General features: G+C 50.3%; 1 protein-coding gene and 1 long non-coding RNA gene across 8 annotated transcripts in view; one reads left to right on the top strand and one right to left on the bottom strand.

Annotated features, from left to right (window-relative positions):
- The window catches only part of Pml (PML nuclear body scaffold), a 48,803-nt gene that overhangs the window by 1,798 nt on the left and 29,251 nt on the right, over positions 1–17,754 (bottom strand). Inside the window, exons 8-10 of one of the 7 annotated variants that reach the window (XM_052762009.1) lie at positions 17,462–17,610; positions 16,580–16,730; positions 12,046–15,592 (exon numbers count right to left, since the gene is read on the bottom strand). The exons of 1 other annotated variant lie outside the window; for it this stretch is intronic. In XM_052762009.1, the coding sequence (XP_052617969.1) occupies positions 14,816–15,592; positions 16,580–16,730; positions 17,462–17,610 (1,077 nt within the window). In that variant the 3' untranslated portion in view covers positions 12,046–14,815. Of the gene's footprint in view, positions 1–12,045; positions 15,598–16,579; positions 16,731–17,461; positions 17,611–17,754 lie in introns of those variants that run through there. 5 more of the 7 variants (XM_052762025.1, XM_052762016.1, XM_052762033.1 and 2 more) reach the window with 5 other exon arrangements.
- LOC128125112 (uncharacterized) lies at positions 1,132–6,981 on the top strand. The gene is made up of 2 exons (XR_008223100.1): positions 1,132–1,423; positions 3,121–6,981. It is a non-coding gene; the product is annotated as an uncharacterized LOC128125112 (long non-coding RNA).

Below are 17,754 nucleotides of genomic sequence, written 5' to 3' on the forward strand. Positions count from 1 at the left end.
GTGTAGACTCCCCACCTCTTGCTATTTCTGTAAACACTGTAATCCTGGGGTGTTCGTGGCCCCCCAGCCCTCACGAGAGTCAGTCTTTGGGTCGATGGCAGTGTGTTTGGGGCCTCTTCGGAAATCAATGCCCCGATTTGAGTGTTAAGCATTTTAATGAGCTGAGGAGGGGTGATGGAGGGAGGTGCAGAAAGAACACAGCATCTAAAGGGACCACCCAGCTGGGCTTCTGAGGCTGCTTTGTAAATTAAATATGAACATACTGGTGTGTGCACACTTTGGTCCCTCCCTTTCCTACTCCTGGCTGCAGACCGCTGGGACCAGCACAATCTCAGCCAAGTTCGGAATCTAGAACTTCATCACACCTGCTCAGGCCTGGAAACCCCACAGATGGATGCAGGAAGAGGGTGACTAGGCAGTCCAGGGAAGATGTCTTTGAGAGGGCAGAGAGATGAAAACTCGGGCTCCTCCCTGCCTGGGACTCTGCACGTGAGACAGTCCAGAGGAAGGCTCTAACCTGAGCCAAGGCCTCAGAGGTTTGGAACAGCCGGCCTGGCAACGACTTCTTTGTCTGCAAAGCAAGGGGGATGCCCTGTTGTATTATTGTTCACGTTCTAGCAACCTTGAGAGGGTTGCCTTGCACGGCTGTGTGGCAGCGGAGGGACTAAGACTGTGCTCTGGGATGGCGAGTCCTGGGGGCTTTCCTGGTCTGGGGAGAGGAAGACGCAAGGCGTGGACGCACCACTCATCCGATTTTCACTTCTATTCAGCTCTTTTTGAGTTTGGAGGGAACGCAAGCCGGCGGAGGGATAACTTGGAAGGAGCAAGGGGCCCGAGAGCTGGAAGAGAGAATGGGCTCATGAGCTCTCCCTCAGGACTTCCTTGGACGACAAGGACGTGCCCACCCAAAGTCCGTGTAAGCTCTGGGAACTCTGGTTTTCTTTCCCGAAGAGGCGCTGAAGCCAGGGGACTCGCTGTGGAAAGGGCGATTCCAGCACCCTCAGGATAGCTTAAGGGCGTGGCAACCACGGTGACTGGGATGCTGATCCCGTGGACCCCGGCTTCCCACCCACTCTCCCGCAAAAATGCTTCTGTTGCCCGATTTTGCACCGGAGAGAAGACACCCCTTACCCCGTCTTCAACCCCGAAGAACCTAGTGCGGATCCGGACAAGGCTGGAGCGGGAGTCGCCTCTAGCCAGCGTCGGCGGGGTCTAGGATGGGAGCTGCAATTCCTGGTTGAACCACTGAGCTCGGCTAGAAGACGGCACACAGAGCTCTGGCGCCGCCCAGAATTGCCGTCTGTAGCTTGTAATGTTAATAATGATACAGTGACCTAGGGAAGGAGAGCCCGGGCCTAGAAACAACTCCCACCTCACACCCCTGCTATGTCTTTGATCTTTAAAGGAACAGGTATTTAATCAGGTGAGTGCCGCAGGAGTGAAAGAAAGGAGCGACACAAAGTTGCCAAACTCGAAAGCAGAGGGCTCCAGATTTAGAATCTGCCCAGTTCAGGCACAAGCTTTTTACCAAGCTGCAGTCCGGACCCTAGATAGACGCAAAGGCTGAGAGCTGAAGGCCCTGGACTGCTTTGCGGATTGACCTTTAACTTTGAGTGCCCAGATGGTCCAGACGGTGGGGCGCTGAAACCGGAAGGCTCCACGGACTAGCTCCCAGCGCTAGGTCCGCAATAATCTGGGGTCCAACCCTGGTCCCCGCGCGCCCCCTGCTGGATACTGCAGGAAGCAGGGGCAGGGCAGTGGCTTTTGAAGGGTTGATGTGGGCCTGGGCACCAAGGAGGGCTCTGCCTGGGGCTTTTCGGTGCTGTTGGGCAATGTTGTAGTGGGTCGCACTTAACCAAAACCCTGAAGTTTTCTCTCAGTGCCCCCAGCCTGCGCCCCATGGAAACACAACCGGCCCTCCTTATTTTAACACAGATTTGGCCAGTTCATGGCCCACTGGGTTCCCAATGCCCAGAATCCAACACTGCATCATTCTGGTGGTGCGAATAAAGCGGTGAGTGTAGTCGCATTGGGAAGAAAGCTTCCAGCACACCCCTCTTGCAGTGCTGTCCCTGCCTCTCATTTACTTTGCCACAGGCCTCTAAAATGTCTCTGAGTTGACAAAGGAAACTCGTTGGCCTTAAGTGGGGCAGGAATGGGGGAAGAAAACTGAAGTAATAGATGTTTGATTAAACGTTTAGGACAGGTAATGTGTGCATAATTCTGCAACAACTGCTCAGCACCAGATCTCATTACAATGCACCCTTGTGTTTTAATGTGGCTCGTGGGTGATTTAATGGACTTGCCAAGGTGTGTGGGAAGGGCTTCCAAGAACAAGGAAGCCAGGGCATCAAACATTCAAACATCCCCGGCATACCAGCCCGCTCCAGAGACCTTCCCCACAGCTGCCCTCCAGCTAAAAGCTCTGGAACACACTGCCTCACACTTTACAGTGTCTGCAAGTTAACAAGTTCAGAGAGAGAGAGAGAGAGAGATTCCAGCAAGCATTTCTGTTTTCCTTTCCTAATTTCCATCAGAAAGGTCACTCCTGGGGAAGCCAGGCCCTGTTTCTACACCACCATTCTCTTCCCAGCACCAGACTCCGTCATACATCAGCTATGGTATCCTGGTTGAACCTCTCTGTGTCTCTACGAAATAAAGGGCAGACAGGTACCAGAGAGATGGCTCAGTGGTTAAGAGCACTAGCTGCTCTTGCAGAGGATCAGGGTTGGACTCCCAGCACCCACATGGCAGCTTACAACCATCTGTAACTCTAGTTCCAAGGGATTCAACATCCTTTCTGGCCTCCCCAGGTACGAGACATAGATGTGGTGTACAGGCATATACATGCAGGCACTCACCCTGAGTCAGGAAATAAAAATAAATAAACATTTAGAAAGAACATGAATGAGAGAACAGGTTTCCCTGTGAGGATTAAATGAGCCAAGACACTGCAAAGGACTCAGTCGTGGCACTTGGTGCTTGGTGAAGCAGGTATTTTTTTGTCTTCATCAATAGCTGGGAGAATCAGCCACTATTGCTGTTTAAAGACTTGGGTCTAGATATGATGAACACGCAGCTACATGCACTCCTGATGCTTATGTCTTGCTTATCCCACAGGGAGAAGAGCTTGGCTCTGCCCCTAGCCATCTTTCTTCACCACCTGTCCCCTCTGTACAGAGTCAGAATTACCCGTTATTATTTGTACAGGTTTTTGGTTTCACATCCTTAGCAGATTGTGATGCATGTGGCTGTCACCAGTGTGCCTGCCTGGGAAGAGAGACTTGCCACTACAGAATCAGCAGAAGGTTTTTAATTAAAACCACACTCTCTTTAAGTATTTATTGAGCTCCGGGACTTTAATTATTTTCTAGAGAAAAACAAAGGAGAGTCTACATTTGTGTATGAGAAGACTGTTGATTTCTGAGGAAAATGCAACCTGTGGCAGGTAGCTGGAGGCAGTGGGGAGGGATTTCCGGAGTGATTCAAATGAAGACTGACATTATTAACAAACCCAGATCTAGCCCACGACCTTCCTCCCGGTGCTTTCATTAAATTAGCTCAACATGCTGGCAAGACCATTTATGGCCATAAAAATTAACGATGGCTCTTCTGGCAGTAGCTCATGTAATTTGTCTGGGTATGCATTTGTACTGCCGATTCTGGGGGCTCCTTCCTGGGAGAGGCAGCACTTGCCATGCAAGGTGCAGCATGTCTAGCTGCCCCACTCCACCAATGCAGAACTGGCTTCCCCGCTCCCCCCTCCCCAAAGAGGGCCTGAAGTGGCCAGCCTCCTCATGGCAGGACTCAATTGATCAGGAGTCAGGGAAGGAAGGAGGGGAGGGGTGATGGAGGAGGGTGGTCCAGCAGTGAAAGGTGTTTACCACTGAGGGAGAGGACCTGAGCCTCAGGACCCACGTGACGGAAGGGCAGAATGCATTCCTGTAAGCTATCCCCTTACTTCTACATGCACCACTGTGATTAGTGTGGGCATGCACATATACACAAAGAAAAAACTTAAAAATTAAAGAATTTAAGGGCTGGAGAGATGTCTCCGATTTTAAGAGTAGGACCTGAGTCCAATTCCCAGCACCCACATTGGACAGCTCACAACCACCTGAAACTCCAGCTCCAGGGAGATCTCAGGCCTTTGGCCTCTTCAGGGTACCATGACTCATGTGCACAACCCCACACATAGATAGACATGCATACATGTAATTAAGATAAATCTTCTTAAAAGAGATCGGGGGCAGGATGATGTTGGGGGAGGGGTGTTGCGCAAGATCCATTTTGCTAACGGTAAAAGTCACCTCAAAGGACAGAGACCAGTAACTGTGTCCTCTTCCAAAGCAGGAGGCAAAGCTGGCCTCAGGGTTGGTTAACTCTGTGCCTCTGCCACATGAGTAGTCCCTCCCCCACAGCTCTTGACCCCCGGTTCTTTTCTCTTCTCTTATCCTTGATAGGATAGATAACTGGCTGTGCTCACTGAAGTTGGTAGAGGATTTCAACAGCAGCTCGATGATATGTTTACCATTAACAGGCTGGTGCTCAGCTTAAGTTGTAGGTTGTGACCTCATATGGGGTCATAAAACTGAATGTGTGAGTAGTGAAAACTTTGGCAACAGTAAGAGGCTTCTGAACGTGCAAGGATCAAAATTACTTCAGAATAAACCTCTACCGGATGAAGTATTTCTAGGGGGTGCTTGCCCGTGTTGTAGCTGGTAACTTCACTGAAGGCTTCGTTCTAAATACACAGCATGAGTACTCTGCTCTGTGCAAGCCGTTATGACACTCAACATGAACAAAAGCCACCGGAAACACCTTCGCTCACGTTGAGGACTGTTGGATGTTATGAACTGCAGAGATTTTACTGTTCGTACAAATTTTTCTGTTCTTATAGAAACATAATGTTTTAATCACAGAAGAAAAAGACAATATTTTTCTATAATCACTTCTCAGTGTATAAGGATTAAATTAGTGTATCTTTAAATTGCATTAGATTAGAATATTTGATTCCTAAGATTGTTGTTTGAATTTCTAACTTGAGCGGCATTAAGAGAAATGTTACATGAATTTTGGTTCAGGATTAAGGCAGCCCTTCTAACAATTTGGAAAATGGCCCTCAATATACTTCAACCATCAGTATTGTGAATTAATCAAAGTGATATTCTCAGCATTGGTTGATTATAAATCAAAATGCCAATCAACTCTGAAAAACACTGAAGATACTCTATTATCTGTGGTGTCAAATATTTGGCCAAGATTGAACTTTTTATGTAAAAATGAACATGCACCCTCATCTCATCTGCATGAAAGTTAATTAGCTTCCATTTTAATAAATTATATATATATCAAAGAATTATTTTAAGAAAATTTCTTTCTAGTTTGCTATCAGAATGATGCTTGATTTATACATCATCATATATACCTAGACACAAAAAATTTTTGAGGGGTGAAAAAGGGTCATAGTTTCAGAAGACCCGGGCTAGTGGATAGAGGACTGATTTTCTGTCCCAAAGTCGTGCCTTTCTTTGGATCCTATTGTCACACAATAGTTTAGGATGTCCCATCTCTAAAACAATCCCTGGCCAAGAAAATGAAGTGATTAGCTTAGAATAATCTAGTCTTGAGTCAATCCCAAATTTCCCCACAAGCAGGATACCCTTTCATTAGAAGAGCTGGAGATTTGTGAGTTCAGAGTAACCTAAGATTATGGCAGAATGAATTGCAGTGGCTGATTATAGCTGTAATGAACTAGAGTCAGTATTTATGTGGAGATGAGGTTGGTCTGTCCATGATCTGTGTCCAGCAGTAGGGCTCAAGTAGGGGTCCAGATCAGGATCAGGGCAGGGTAGTGTGTGTAACCAGGTTTGGGGAACTCTCTTTGCTGGGCATATAAATAAGAGGATCCTCTGCTTTCACAGAATTCCTGAAAGGATGGGAGTCTGTTCTTGGAAATGCCTGTGCTGGGATCCAAAGCTATTTTGGTAGCAGCAGACGTTGTATATTTATGAGCAGGGTATGTTTATGAGCTCAAAGATGTTCCTGCATGACTTTACATCCTGAGCTTGTCACCCGTCCATGGCAGAGAAAAGAGGCATTACACCATTGGGTGACAAACAGGAGGAAGAACGCACCAGTGGTCACAAGAAGAACCTGGAGGAAGCAGAAAACCGTGAAGATATCACTGGGTTTGGAGCTCACGGCTTGCCGCTACTGGCCCATTCTTTTATCAGTTTGGCTGGTTCTGTTTTTGTTTGAGAAAGTCTCATGCAGTCCAGGCTGGCTGTAGTGGTTTGAATGAGATGCCCCCCTAAGTCTCAGGTATTTGATTACCACCCTGTTGGTGGCTATTTGGGGAAGAATTAGGAGGTGTGACCTTACTGGAGGAAGTTTGTCACTGGGGGCCATGCTTTGAGGTTTCAAAAGACTCACATCATCTCCAGTGCTTTCTCTGTTCCTGCTTGCACTTCAAGGTGTGAGCTCTTGGCTTCTGCTTCTTCCTCTGCTGCCTCCAGTCCTCACCATGGATCCTAACTGTCAGAATAAACCTTGAACAAACTCTACCAGACCTTGACCAACGAACTTCCTGTTCCCCGTAAGGCTTGCTGAAATCACCCACCCCTTGGTTGAAAATACAGCCGTTTTCCCCGCACTGCCATGCCTAACTCAGTTACCCACTATCACCCACATCCTGATAGCCAGGGCAAGGCAGTTTCTAGAGATAAATTGGCCTTGTCTGGATGCAGGAAGTAGAGACCGCAGATTCGAACATGGCTCCCTGAAGCTGCATTTAACTTCCCATTCACAAAACCTCCTATGTAAACTCCAAGTGTCCCCTCCCCACTTCACAGGCAACCCTTTTCTCGTAAGAAAGTGTCTGCCTCTCACTGTTTGAAAGAAATTCTCCTCTGTGAGGTCAGACCCAGGGTCTCTTTCTGCTGCTTCAGAAATCTAAATACAAACCCCTTTGGAACCTTGCTTATGGTGTTTTTTTTTATCACAGATAGAAAAGTAACTAAGACTCTGGCCTCCAATTTTATAGTAAGTTAAGGGTGATCTTGGATTTCTGATCCTCTTCCCGTTGCCTCCTGTGGGGCCGGAATTATGCTTGGTTAGGCAGGTGCTAGGGATCAAACTTGGAACTTTGAGCCTGCAAGGCATCCACCTACCACCTGAGCTCCACCCCCAGCCCCTGCTCTTCTGCTCTTGTTAGGAGTAACGGAGAGCCTCGGTTGTAAAAATAGGATTCTTACGAAGTTACAGCAGGCCCTGCTCCAAACTGCTGTCAGTGGGCAGAAAGGACTCTTTCTTTTCCCTGAGATAGCCTATCTATGTCCCAAGACAGCCTGTCTCATCTCGATGGAGTGGACAATGGCAGGAGAAATAATGCTTGCATAGAGTCCCAGTGGCTGCATCTAAGGTCCCATTACCCAAACTTCCTACATAAACTCCAAGCGTCCCCTACCCTCTACAGGCACCTCTTTCCCACAGAAGAGTGTCTGCCCTTCACTGGTTTGAAATAAACGGTCTCTTTTGTTCAGGTTTCTTTTCTACCCTCTGTCTCCTTATGCTACCTCAGGAATCTACCAAGGAGGATGGATTAGATGCACCCCAGGTCCTCAAGTGCCACCATGACTGAGATCTGGTTTTACAAGTGCTGCCGCTGTAGGAGCAGCTGGTTTTCAGGTTGAGCTGGACTTCCTAGTGGCAGGCTGTCATTGGAAGGAGGTTGTCCTGAGCAAGGCCGTAATCACCAATCCCTTCCCCCATGTCCTTGGCAATGCCAGCAATTCCCCTGCCTCCTTATCACAGCCCACTATCATCTCAAGGTCATCTGAACACTTGGGTCCTGGGAGCTAATTCCTTCCCCCAAATACTCCCAAGGGTAGGCCCTCTGCTCGGGAGACTCTGCACAGATGAAGCTTCTCTACGGGAGAGGGAAGCTGCCTTCTTCAGGTCCCCACTACTCTCCTCCAGAGTTCAAGAGCACCAAGACCAGAGCCATGACCACTGTTGGAGATCTACTGGGGGACCTAATATCAAGGTGGACCACAGAGGAGCACCTGCAGTCAGGCTGCTGGCTGGGTTGAGATGTGGTGTGAAGGAAGGAAAGTCTTCTTGGAGGAGGGTGGGCATGTTACAGACCATCCCAGTTCTGCAGCCAGGCCAGGTGAGCTCCAGTGGTCACACCCTGGGGACAGCCAGGCATAGTTCACCCACTGGGGAAGGTCCGGGCTTGAACTTACTTCCTACTGAACTCCTGTGAGGCTTTGGGAAAATCAGTCTCCCTTCTGGGCTTCAGTTTCCCCTCCTGTGCTAAGGATTCCTCCTACCTGTTGACCTGAACGGACTTTCTCCTTCCTTGGGTCAGTCCTTACAAAATCCAAGCTGAGGAGAGTCCCCTGGCCTAGTCCCTCCCCAGGAGACAATGCAGCCCCCAGGCACAGCCCACTCTCGAATGCCCCAAATAAGCTCTGCTGGGAAGACAGCAAAGGGCTGGGAAGGGGGAGCTCGTGTGTAGCTATCGGGCGAGCATGTGTGCCTCATCTCCCTTGGTCCTTATCTCCAGACCCAGCTGCAAACTGGATGTATTTATTAGCTCTGATGTGTGTGAGGGGGCGGGGCTCCATCCAACCCACAAGTCTGCCAGCACTGTGAGAAAGTGACCTTCCTGCAGATGGCTGTCTACTAGCCAGGTGGGGGCCAGAGGGAGGCGAGGACTGCTATAAATCCCTTCAGCCTGCCACCAAGGGGGTGACCCCATCAGGGTAGAGGACATTGTCGAGGGGACTTGGAAAAGTGGGGATAGAACCACCTAGATTCTAAATGGACTGGGATCAGGAAAGAGGGGGCAATAAGGAGGGAAGAGAGGGGCTAAAGGAGTGGAAAGGGGGGGTGGGGGGGCAAAAGCCTGTTCTGGGAGTCAGCATGCAGGCTTCTCTATTGAGGAGGGAGGTGGGTGTCTCATTGTGTTGTGGTGCTGATTCACTAAAGGTTAGCATTTGTTTAATCCTTAGGAGTTATGCAGTACTTCTTATCACCCTTAATTTGCATACAAGGAGCACAGTTTTAGACAATCAGACAGACGACTCCATTTCGTACTGGTCTTACCACACTGGTCTGACTGACTGGGTTTTGGAAATTTTTTTGTGGTTAGCTAGCTGGCTTTTGTAAGCAGCCTGGCTATCGGGTAGGGGATATTTATAACATGTATGAACTGCATTGTACTCCAGGCAGATGGTCTTGGAGAGAATTCCTTTGAGCTGAGTTTAAGGAAGTTCCTTGAGCCAAGACTGAAGGAATTTTTTCCCCTCATTTGACAACAAACACATTTTGTACAGTTGGATAGGGACTTCCAAACTCTGTGTGTGTGTGTGTGTGTGTGTGTGTGTGTGTGTGTGTGTGTGTGTGTGTGTGAGAGAGAGAGAGAGAGAGAGAGAGAGAGAGAGAGAGAGAGAGAGAGAGAGAGAGAGAGAAAATGATGGGGAGAATGAGTGGACATTTTAGACCTCTCCACAGTCATCTTCTTCACTTAGGCCCAGTGGGTCTGGAGCTGACACATGGATTCAGTCACAAAAGCAAAGGGTAGTCCTGCCTACCATTCCCTGAGCCCCAGGCTCAGCATGGCCCTTGTGTAGGAATTTGCTGAGGGGGAATGTGTCCTAGAGGTGGAATGTGCCCTAGAGCTCTCACCCATCTCTTCTTTCACTTCTCTCCAGATGTCTCCACCCCCACAGAAGGCTCGGCACTCCCATGACCACTTCTTACCTGCGCTGTAACTGGAGATGGGGCCTCTCCAGAAACTGCACACCCTTAACAGGGGAGGGAAACTGGTCCCTGGTGGACGGCTGACAGCCTTACAGAAATCCTCCCTGTGATTTCTGACTGTCCAAACAGCTAGCTGCTCTCCCTGAGTGCAGCTGTCTATGAAAGAAAACACTCCTTTTGGAGGTCGCCAATCTGAAAGGTCCTAGAGAAGGCACAGCACAATGTGCATTCAAACTTCAGCTGCAGGGACGTGAAAATAGGCCAAAAATTATCTTAAGAGATTCCTTAGGGGGTGGCAGTAATGAAACAGAAAGAGGTTGAGAGACACTGCCCTAAAATTTTTAAAAATTAAAATTAGGATAAACTTGAGCATTGGGACCAGAAGGTTGAAGGAGACAGGAGCTTCAGAGGACCTGTACTTCTCATCACCTGAGATTGGACAATCAGGAAGCCACTAAAGGAGACAGGTAGCCTTTGCGGGGGGTGGGGGGGTTACAAATGATGCTGGTCTGGGCTTGGGCTCCCTGTGAGGGTCAATTCTACTTCTGCCATATGCAAGAGAGCCGATCTTGAACAAGATATTGGCCTTGCTGTTCCCGGTGTTCACTGACAGGATGAAGACAAAGGTGTAATGTAGATGGAAGGAGGCAAAGAAGCTACAGCTACGTGTGCTCCGTGGCTAAGGTGTGTCCGGCGCGCAGTCTCCCTCCTGCTATGAAAGCTGGGAGACTACACACCTGGATGTCCTGGGCTCCCGCCCCTAGTGAGATCTGCACATGCCTGGGTCCCTCCCATGATTGGTGGGACTTGGCCCCACTGGGGTTCAGTGAGCTGCAGTAGAGGCCCATCTAATCGCTTCTAAAAGATGATCCCAGGAAGGGATCCAGCATGCACTGGGGTGCCATGGTAGCAGGTGTTTCTCCGAAGCTCCAAGGACTTCTTGGTTGCTAAAATCACACAGATCAACTCTGCTGCTAACTGGATTCCCAAACCTCATTCCAAATGTGAACCTTCGTCTGATCTACAGCTAGCTGAACTCACACCCGCTAACCTGGCTCGGCTCTCACTCTCCCATGGTCTTCATCCTAATCTCACCGATTATCCAATGTTTCCCAAACTGAGACCACACGCTTCCACATTCACAGGCTTGCCTTGCCTGTGTCCCTGCTGGGTTTATAGTTACTTAGTATTGATGATAAGTAGACCTTTAAAGAATTCCATGTTAGTGTTATTCTGAGTGACGGTTACCTCAGAAATCAGCAAGACTGGCAATATTGTTTCTGATGTGTTCACATATAAAAAGCTCAACATTTGAAAAATTGTTTTCCGTGGGTCAGCTGCCTAAAGCTGTCTCCTGTAGTCCTAGAAGAATACACAGCACACTACCAAGGGTTGGTATAGTTTAAGTCTAGGATACCAACCCCAGGAGTGCTGTGCACAATGGTCCGCCCAACAGCAACCTCTGGCCAGGCGGTGGGCTGTGGCGCCCTCTGCTGACAGAATCTGGGAGTGGTGCAGCTTGGCTCCTCTTCTTCCTGGGCTGGTTCAGCGTCCTGACCTAACGGTCAGTGTACCACACACTACACTAACTAGCTGTTCCACTCTCTTGATGGAGAATAAAGACACAATGTGAAACAGGAATGCTGAATTCAGAGGAGCTGGACAACCCTGGTGTGTGGTGGGCAGGGAGTCTCAGATCTAAGGGGCTGCTGAGAGGGGCTAGACCAAGTTTAGGCATTGAAGGTAGGGTGGAGTAGGGTCCAGGGTGGCAGAACAGCAGGCACCTGGGTAGCATTTGGGTGTTTTGTGCAGGTTGGAGAAACATGGTTGGGGCCGGGCCAAAGCAGACTTTCAAGAAACATTCACAAGGGTATGAGCTAGCTAGCCTTTGGTTCCCCAAAGAGGGGCTGAGGCGGAGATGATCGAAGTAGCTTCAGGAAGCCTGCTCTCTATTCCAGGTCCTTCTCCCACTGGGTGTGTCATGAACACAGAGCCAACTACTGCTTAGAGGCTACAAGGTGGCGCCTGACTCTTATCGGCTCCCAGAGACCTAGGCCCCCCTCCCCCAACACAGTGTGTATTAATAGTATCACTTTGCTAAGATTTGCTGTTGGTTTTCTTATAAAGTGGTAAGTCTCATCTTATTTGTGTGTGTGTGTGTGTGTGTGTGTGTGTGTGTGTGTGTGTGCGCGCGCGCGCGCGTGTGTTTGTGTGCGTGTGAAATAAGACCCTAACATCAGAAAGCTGATCTTCTCATTGATTCTAGCAAAGATCTCATGATGTAAAAATTTAATACATATTATCTCATTTATAAAGGAGCTGCCTGGGAACCAGGGCATCAACAGTACCAGATCAGGGCCACAGGCTACCGAGAACTGAATTCCAGTGCCCAAACTTGTAGCCCAATAAGGTCTTGGTTGTTGCTGCTGGTGGTGGTAGGGCAGATCTTGACAGAATTTTAAAATGTAGCACATACAGCATATTTAAACTTTGATAATTTTTTGGTCAAAGGGTCAAACTGAGAGACTAAAACTCTAGGAGTGGAACTTGGGCAGCTGGGGCAGCAAGTGGGTATAATGATGATGTTGTTGAATAAGCCTGTCACCTGGCTGTTCATCCAGCCAAGGAGCACTAGAGTGGTGTGCACCGAAGCCTCAGACGTTCTACGTTAAGTTCCATCCAGGATATCAAAGACACTGTATGAACACACTGCCCATGTCCTACGCTGCCCCTCAATTCCAGTTTATAGGATTTTATTGCCTGCTCCAGGAACTTGAAACGAGGAGAGGCCCCAGAAGCAAAGCACATGCATGTCTTTGGCCCCCACCTCGCTCTAGGAGGTAATTATCAAAGTTGGTGCCTCTGACCTTTGGGAATCATTCTGAGGAAAGTCCACCTGCTTCTCCCTACTTGAAGTAGAGGATTCATGTCCTTAATGCCTTTAGCTCTGAACAAGGGGATGCTCAGCTCTGCCAGACTCGGAAAGACTTCCCCCAGAGTCAAGTTGGGCAATTTCCTGCTCACCCATGCTTGGGAGAGCCTCTTGTCTCCATGAAGGAGGGGGCTTGATGGCCCCTCTAGGAAAGGAAGGCTGAGTAGAGTTTGTGATTTCAAGATTTCAAGATTCACATATCTACCAGGCAGTGGTGGTGCACAACTTTAATCCCAGCACTTGGGGGGTAGGGACAGGTGGATCTCTGTGAGTTTGAGGCCAGCCTAGTCTACAGAGCGAGTTCCAGGACAGCCAGAGCTACACAGAGAAACACTGTCTTGGAAAAAAAAAATCACATATTTACTAAGGGCTGTAACAGCAGCTAGGGCAGGGCTTTCCTTCTTTCCTCGGTCATAAATCCATGATCTGCTGCAACTGAAGACAGCGGTCTGGTGGGGCTGAGACTCAGTGGGCCCTGTTTCCTTCAGGGATAGGCTGAGGACGAGGTATGACACATGGCCCCAGTACCGCCTTGCCCTGTACAGCCAGGCTAGGGTCTCAGCCTCTTTTCCTTTCCCGTCCTCACCCCACCCAGAACCAGAGCTCTAATGGTTGGCTGTCAGGGTCCAGCCTCACTGTGGTAGGAATGAGCTTCTGTAGAATGCCTTAGAACATCAGGACACCCGTAGGATGGGTCTCCACATGAAAGTGGAGACCACCAACCTGTCAAGACTGGACCTCTGGGCTACCTGGGAAATACCCTGGGAGCAGGAAGCGGGGAATGGGTCAGGGTGAGAATGTGGACAACACCAGCCGCAGTTCAGCTAACCACAGGAGACAGCTGACCTTCAAGATGATCACAAGGTTGGGGACCAAAGGCTTGGCATGAGAGCTAGGGTCCAAGGGTGAGGATGCTTATCTGCTGCTCCAGCAAGCTGCTGTCCATGCCTGAAAGCCCACAATGACTGAGCTGGCTGGGGACTCTGAGTTAATAATGCAAGTCAGCCAGAACCAGAACCCACTTCACAGAACACTGGAGCTCTGGTCTTTTCCTAATCATATTCAATAAACACAGCCCAGGGGCTTTCTCTACTTCTCTTTGAGGGGGAGGTGGCCTGTGACAGCAGTGATGCTCAGAACTGAGCATACGGCATCACCTGGAGAACCTGTTAATGCTGCAGGCCCTACTCCAGAAGGCCTGATTCTAGGGACCTCGAGTAAAGCCCACAGGTTCACCTTCCCAAGCTCTCGACGCAAGTGCCCCACTGGGTGTCCCTTGGAAGGGCTGAGTGCAAGGAGGGGTTAGGTGGCCTGATGAACTAAGAACCAAGTTGGAAGGGTCAGTCTGTAGAAACAGGGTTACAAATGGATGGAGCAACAGCTTCTACCTCTCTCTGCTGCTAGAAGGCCCCTTTGGAATGAAAGTGCTTTTAAAAAAAAAAAAAAAAAGTGAACACAGTTGGCCTCTGGACAGTGGGAGCTGGGAGAACCCAAATTCATGAAGGGCAGTTTGGTTTGAAAGGCACTTTGGGTGCCCATGGGGCTGCTGGTATAGTGATAAGCATTACCTTAGAGCAGTGGTTCTCAACCTGTGGGTCGCCATCATGGGAAACCGTGTATTTCCGATGGTCTTAGGAATTGAGACACTGCTCGGGGGCAAAATTACAGTTATGGTTGGGGGTTCCTAAGACCATCATAAATACGTGTTTTCCAATGGTGGCAACCCACAGGTTGAGAACCTCTGCCTTAGGGTGTTATCTGTGGGGTCTATCAGCAGATCGCTTGGGACACTGAGCATTAGGGAAGAGCTGCAAGACCACCCGTGGTAGTGGTAGGTGAGGTGACTGGGGCCATGTGAAAACCAATCAGAGCGCCCAGAGGCCATGCCTTCTTTACTCAAGTCTTCTTCTAAAGGGAGGGGCTAGGTCTGCCGTGCCTTTGGTGTCTGCTGCGGGAATTTTAGAGAAAGAGCGTTTGGTCCCAGATAAAGGGCACCTATTCTGAACTAAGTAACAGTTCCGTATGGGAGACCATTACCCGGGAATGTGGTGAAGGGTGGGGCCCGGCTCAGGGATGCCCCTCCTTCTGTGGCCACCAGCTAAGCCCTTCCTTTCAGCTCTGCTGGGAGGCCTTTTTGGCCAAGCTCTGGCGAGAGAGAGGAGTAGAGCTGCCTTCTGACCTGGCCGGGGCATGCCTTTCCAACAGTCCTTCTAGGTAGGTGCTCAGAGCCTGAAGGTATTGAGTAAGTTGGACGGAAGCCGATGAGGTCTGCAGGCTCAGATAGTGGCCATACTGTTTCAGGCCCTCTTGCCGGTTGCTGCGGTATGCCGTCATCAATTCTAGGAAGCTCACGTTGTGAAGAGCCAAGAGGCGGGCCTCAGGCAGGGGCAGCACACTTGCCTGAACTAGGGGCTGCAGGGAGGCGAAACACTGCAAGTTACTGAAGGGGTAGACATGCTGGACCAGCTGTGGTCCTGGAGAGATCTCTAGGAGACAGCACAAGTCTCGCATGGCCAGCACGGCCGCCAGGGCACTCTGCTCACTCATGTTTCTTGCCAGGTAGGTCTTGGCCAGGTTTCTGAGTTTGAAGCTGCTGGCACCGGGGATGCGTTCCTGGATGAGAGGCAACACAGCCAGGAAACCGGAGATGGCGTCCTGGAATTCCCACAGCTTGTCAATATCCTCCAGGGCCTTGAAGAAGATGGGGAGGCCAGGCCCCCACAGCTTAGAGCAGGCCAAGATGGGACGGTGCATGGAGGTGAGGAAGCGGAGGAAGTGCTGCAGTCCGACCTCCAGGGAGACGGCCTTAGAGTAGACACTGAAGGCCCCGGGCTGGATGAGCACTCGGAACTTGCTTTCCCGATTCACGGCTGCCAGTTGGCTAATTTTCTGGGCTAGGCAGGAAAGAAGGGCAGGGTGAGCTTCCACGGTTCAGGAGGCACTGGGGTGGGTGCAAGGGGTCAGGCTGCTGACTCACTATCTAGAGAGCCCACCTTAAGGCCTGCTGGCAGAAACGAAATATCCTCCATGAGTAGCTCTTGCCTGGCTCTGATGGGAGAGGGGTCAGGGGGCTCACTTGTCGGGAAGATGGCTCTCCCTATCCCTCCTGCCCTAGAGTTTGCCCAACCCTAAGAACTCTTCCCCTTTTGTATTTTCTCAGCCTCTACCTCCTCCAGAGACCCCCAGAATGTTTCTTCTGGGCCTTCTAATCTCCTGCTCCTACCTCCAACCCCATCAGTCCCAGCTGGATCACAGCCCAGGGCTGCAGACAGTAGAAATGGCCTATGTACCCTATAAAGGTATGGCCCAGAGTCTCCTCCTGAAGCCTACAGATGGCTTTTTTGTGCTACACAAATACCCGATGCTTCTGGCTGGTAGGCTAGCCCCAATGGCAGGGCCCATAACTGGTTGGCCATGGCAAAGGGTCAGAGCTGAGGGACCAGGACAAGGATGACATCGAGGAAGAAAAGGGTCTTCCAGGAGGAGGAGTCACAACTCTCTGCGTCCTAGGTTCTGCAGGCCTCCCTGTGTATCCATTTGTGGGGTGGACCCTGTTTTGGGAAATGTGCGCTCAAAGCCAAAGGTCAAGTGCGGATTACTTGCCAGCCATGAGCTCACACACTGTTCCCAGCCTCTCTGTCTTGTCAGAAATGAACCTGTGGCGTTACAGGTCTCCCTCCCATGCTCAGGTTCCACTTCAGGCCGACATGGCAACACCAGGCATCCCAGGTGGGGTCAGGGTCCTCTGTCCACCTGGCTGCCAGGGCCCGCCAGTGCTAAGAGCTGCTGGAGCCTTACAGGTGTCTCTACCTGAACTCTTCCTGGGGACTCAGAGACTAAAATAAAAAGAGACGATGTAGCTCTTGGGGAACCCACTTTCATTGTCAATCTTGAGGTCAAAGAAAACCAGGGGCCTGTCTTCTGCTTGGGGGTCAGCGAGGCTCTCGTCCAATGCCCTGAGGGAATTGGGGCCCTCCAGCTGGAGGCCACTGGACTCACTGCTGCTATCTTCCAGCTCGTGGGAAGGCTGCAACACAAAAAAAGCCAATAGGTCAGGAGTTCAGAGGCCTGGAGGTCCAGGAGAGACGAGTCTGCGCTCTGGAGCAAGTATGCACACACACACAGGAAGATGTAGGAATGTCACCAAGCTGGCACAGTCGGAGCGTCTTTGTGCACCAGAGGGTAGATTAGTGGGGATGCACAAATGCGTGTGCAGGTGTGAAACGGGTCACACATGTGAGCCAGGGCACACACCTTAGGAAGGGATGTGTGAATGGGTAAGACCATACAGGTGAGCATGAGTATGCACAGGTGTGGGGAGGCATGCATAAGGGATATGAACCTATGAACAGTGTTGACACAAGATTGTGAAAGTGTGAGATGGGGTGGGGTGGGTGGGACAAGCTATGCCTGCTTGTGGAGGCTCAGGGAAGGGGCCAACAGCTTGGTGTGCAAGGCCTGAGACATGTGCTCCTAAGTTCATCTCCGAGCAGACTCAAAAGAAACAAAAGGCACAAACAGGAACAGGAGATAGGAGCTTCATCCGAGATCCCAGGTGATTCTTGGGGAGGGGGAGGAGTCTGGCTTTCCTCAAAACCAGACTGTCCCATGGGGTCTTGTAGTATCGGGAAGGAAAGGGCTGCTTGGCCTCTTGGAGTCCACGTCTAGGTGGACACACATTCCCTGGCTGGGAGAGGGTCTGGGAGGGAGCAGCTGAGAGCCTCAGATCCTGGAGACTTCAGCTCTCCACATCCGTACCTCAGCTGCACAGAGGAGCCTTCCGGGACCCACGGCAGGTTTGCTATGAGGTTCGGCTCCCCAGCATCAAGGTTGTCCTTGCTGGAACACCTGGCCGCAAGGATGGGAAGAGCTCTTTCTACCTCTGAGATTTTCCCAAGGAGCTGGGGCTACAGATAGGATAGAGTCTCTGAGGACAATATACAAAGTCACTTAACGGCACAGATGGTTAGTGTCCTAGGAATGCCATGTTTGGACACTAGTCAGGGCCAGTGTCTCTGGGACAGAGCCCATATAAGGCTCCAGGTCTGTCT

This window comes from Peromyscus californicus, unplaced genomic scaffold (assembly GCF_007827085.1).
Source record: "Peromyscus californicus insignis strain IS unplaced genomic scaffold, ASM782708v3 Scaffold_11__1_contigs__length_118956290, whole genome shotgun sequence".
NCBI lineage: Eukaryota > Metazoa > Chordata > Mammalia > Rodentia > Cricetidae > Peromyscus > Peromyscus californicus.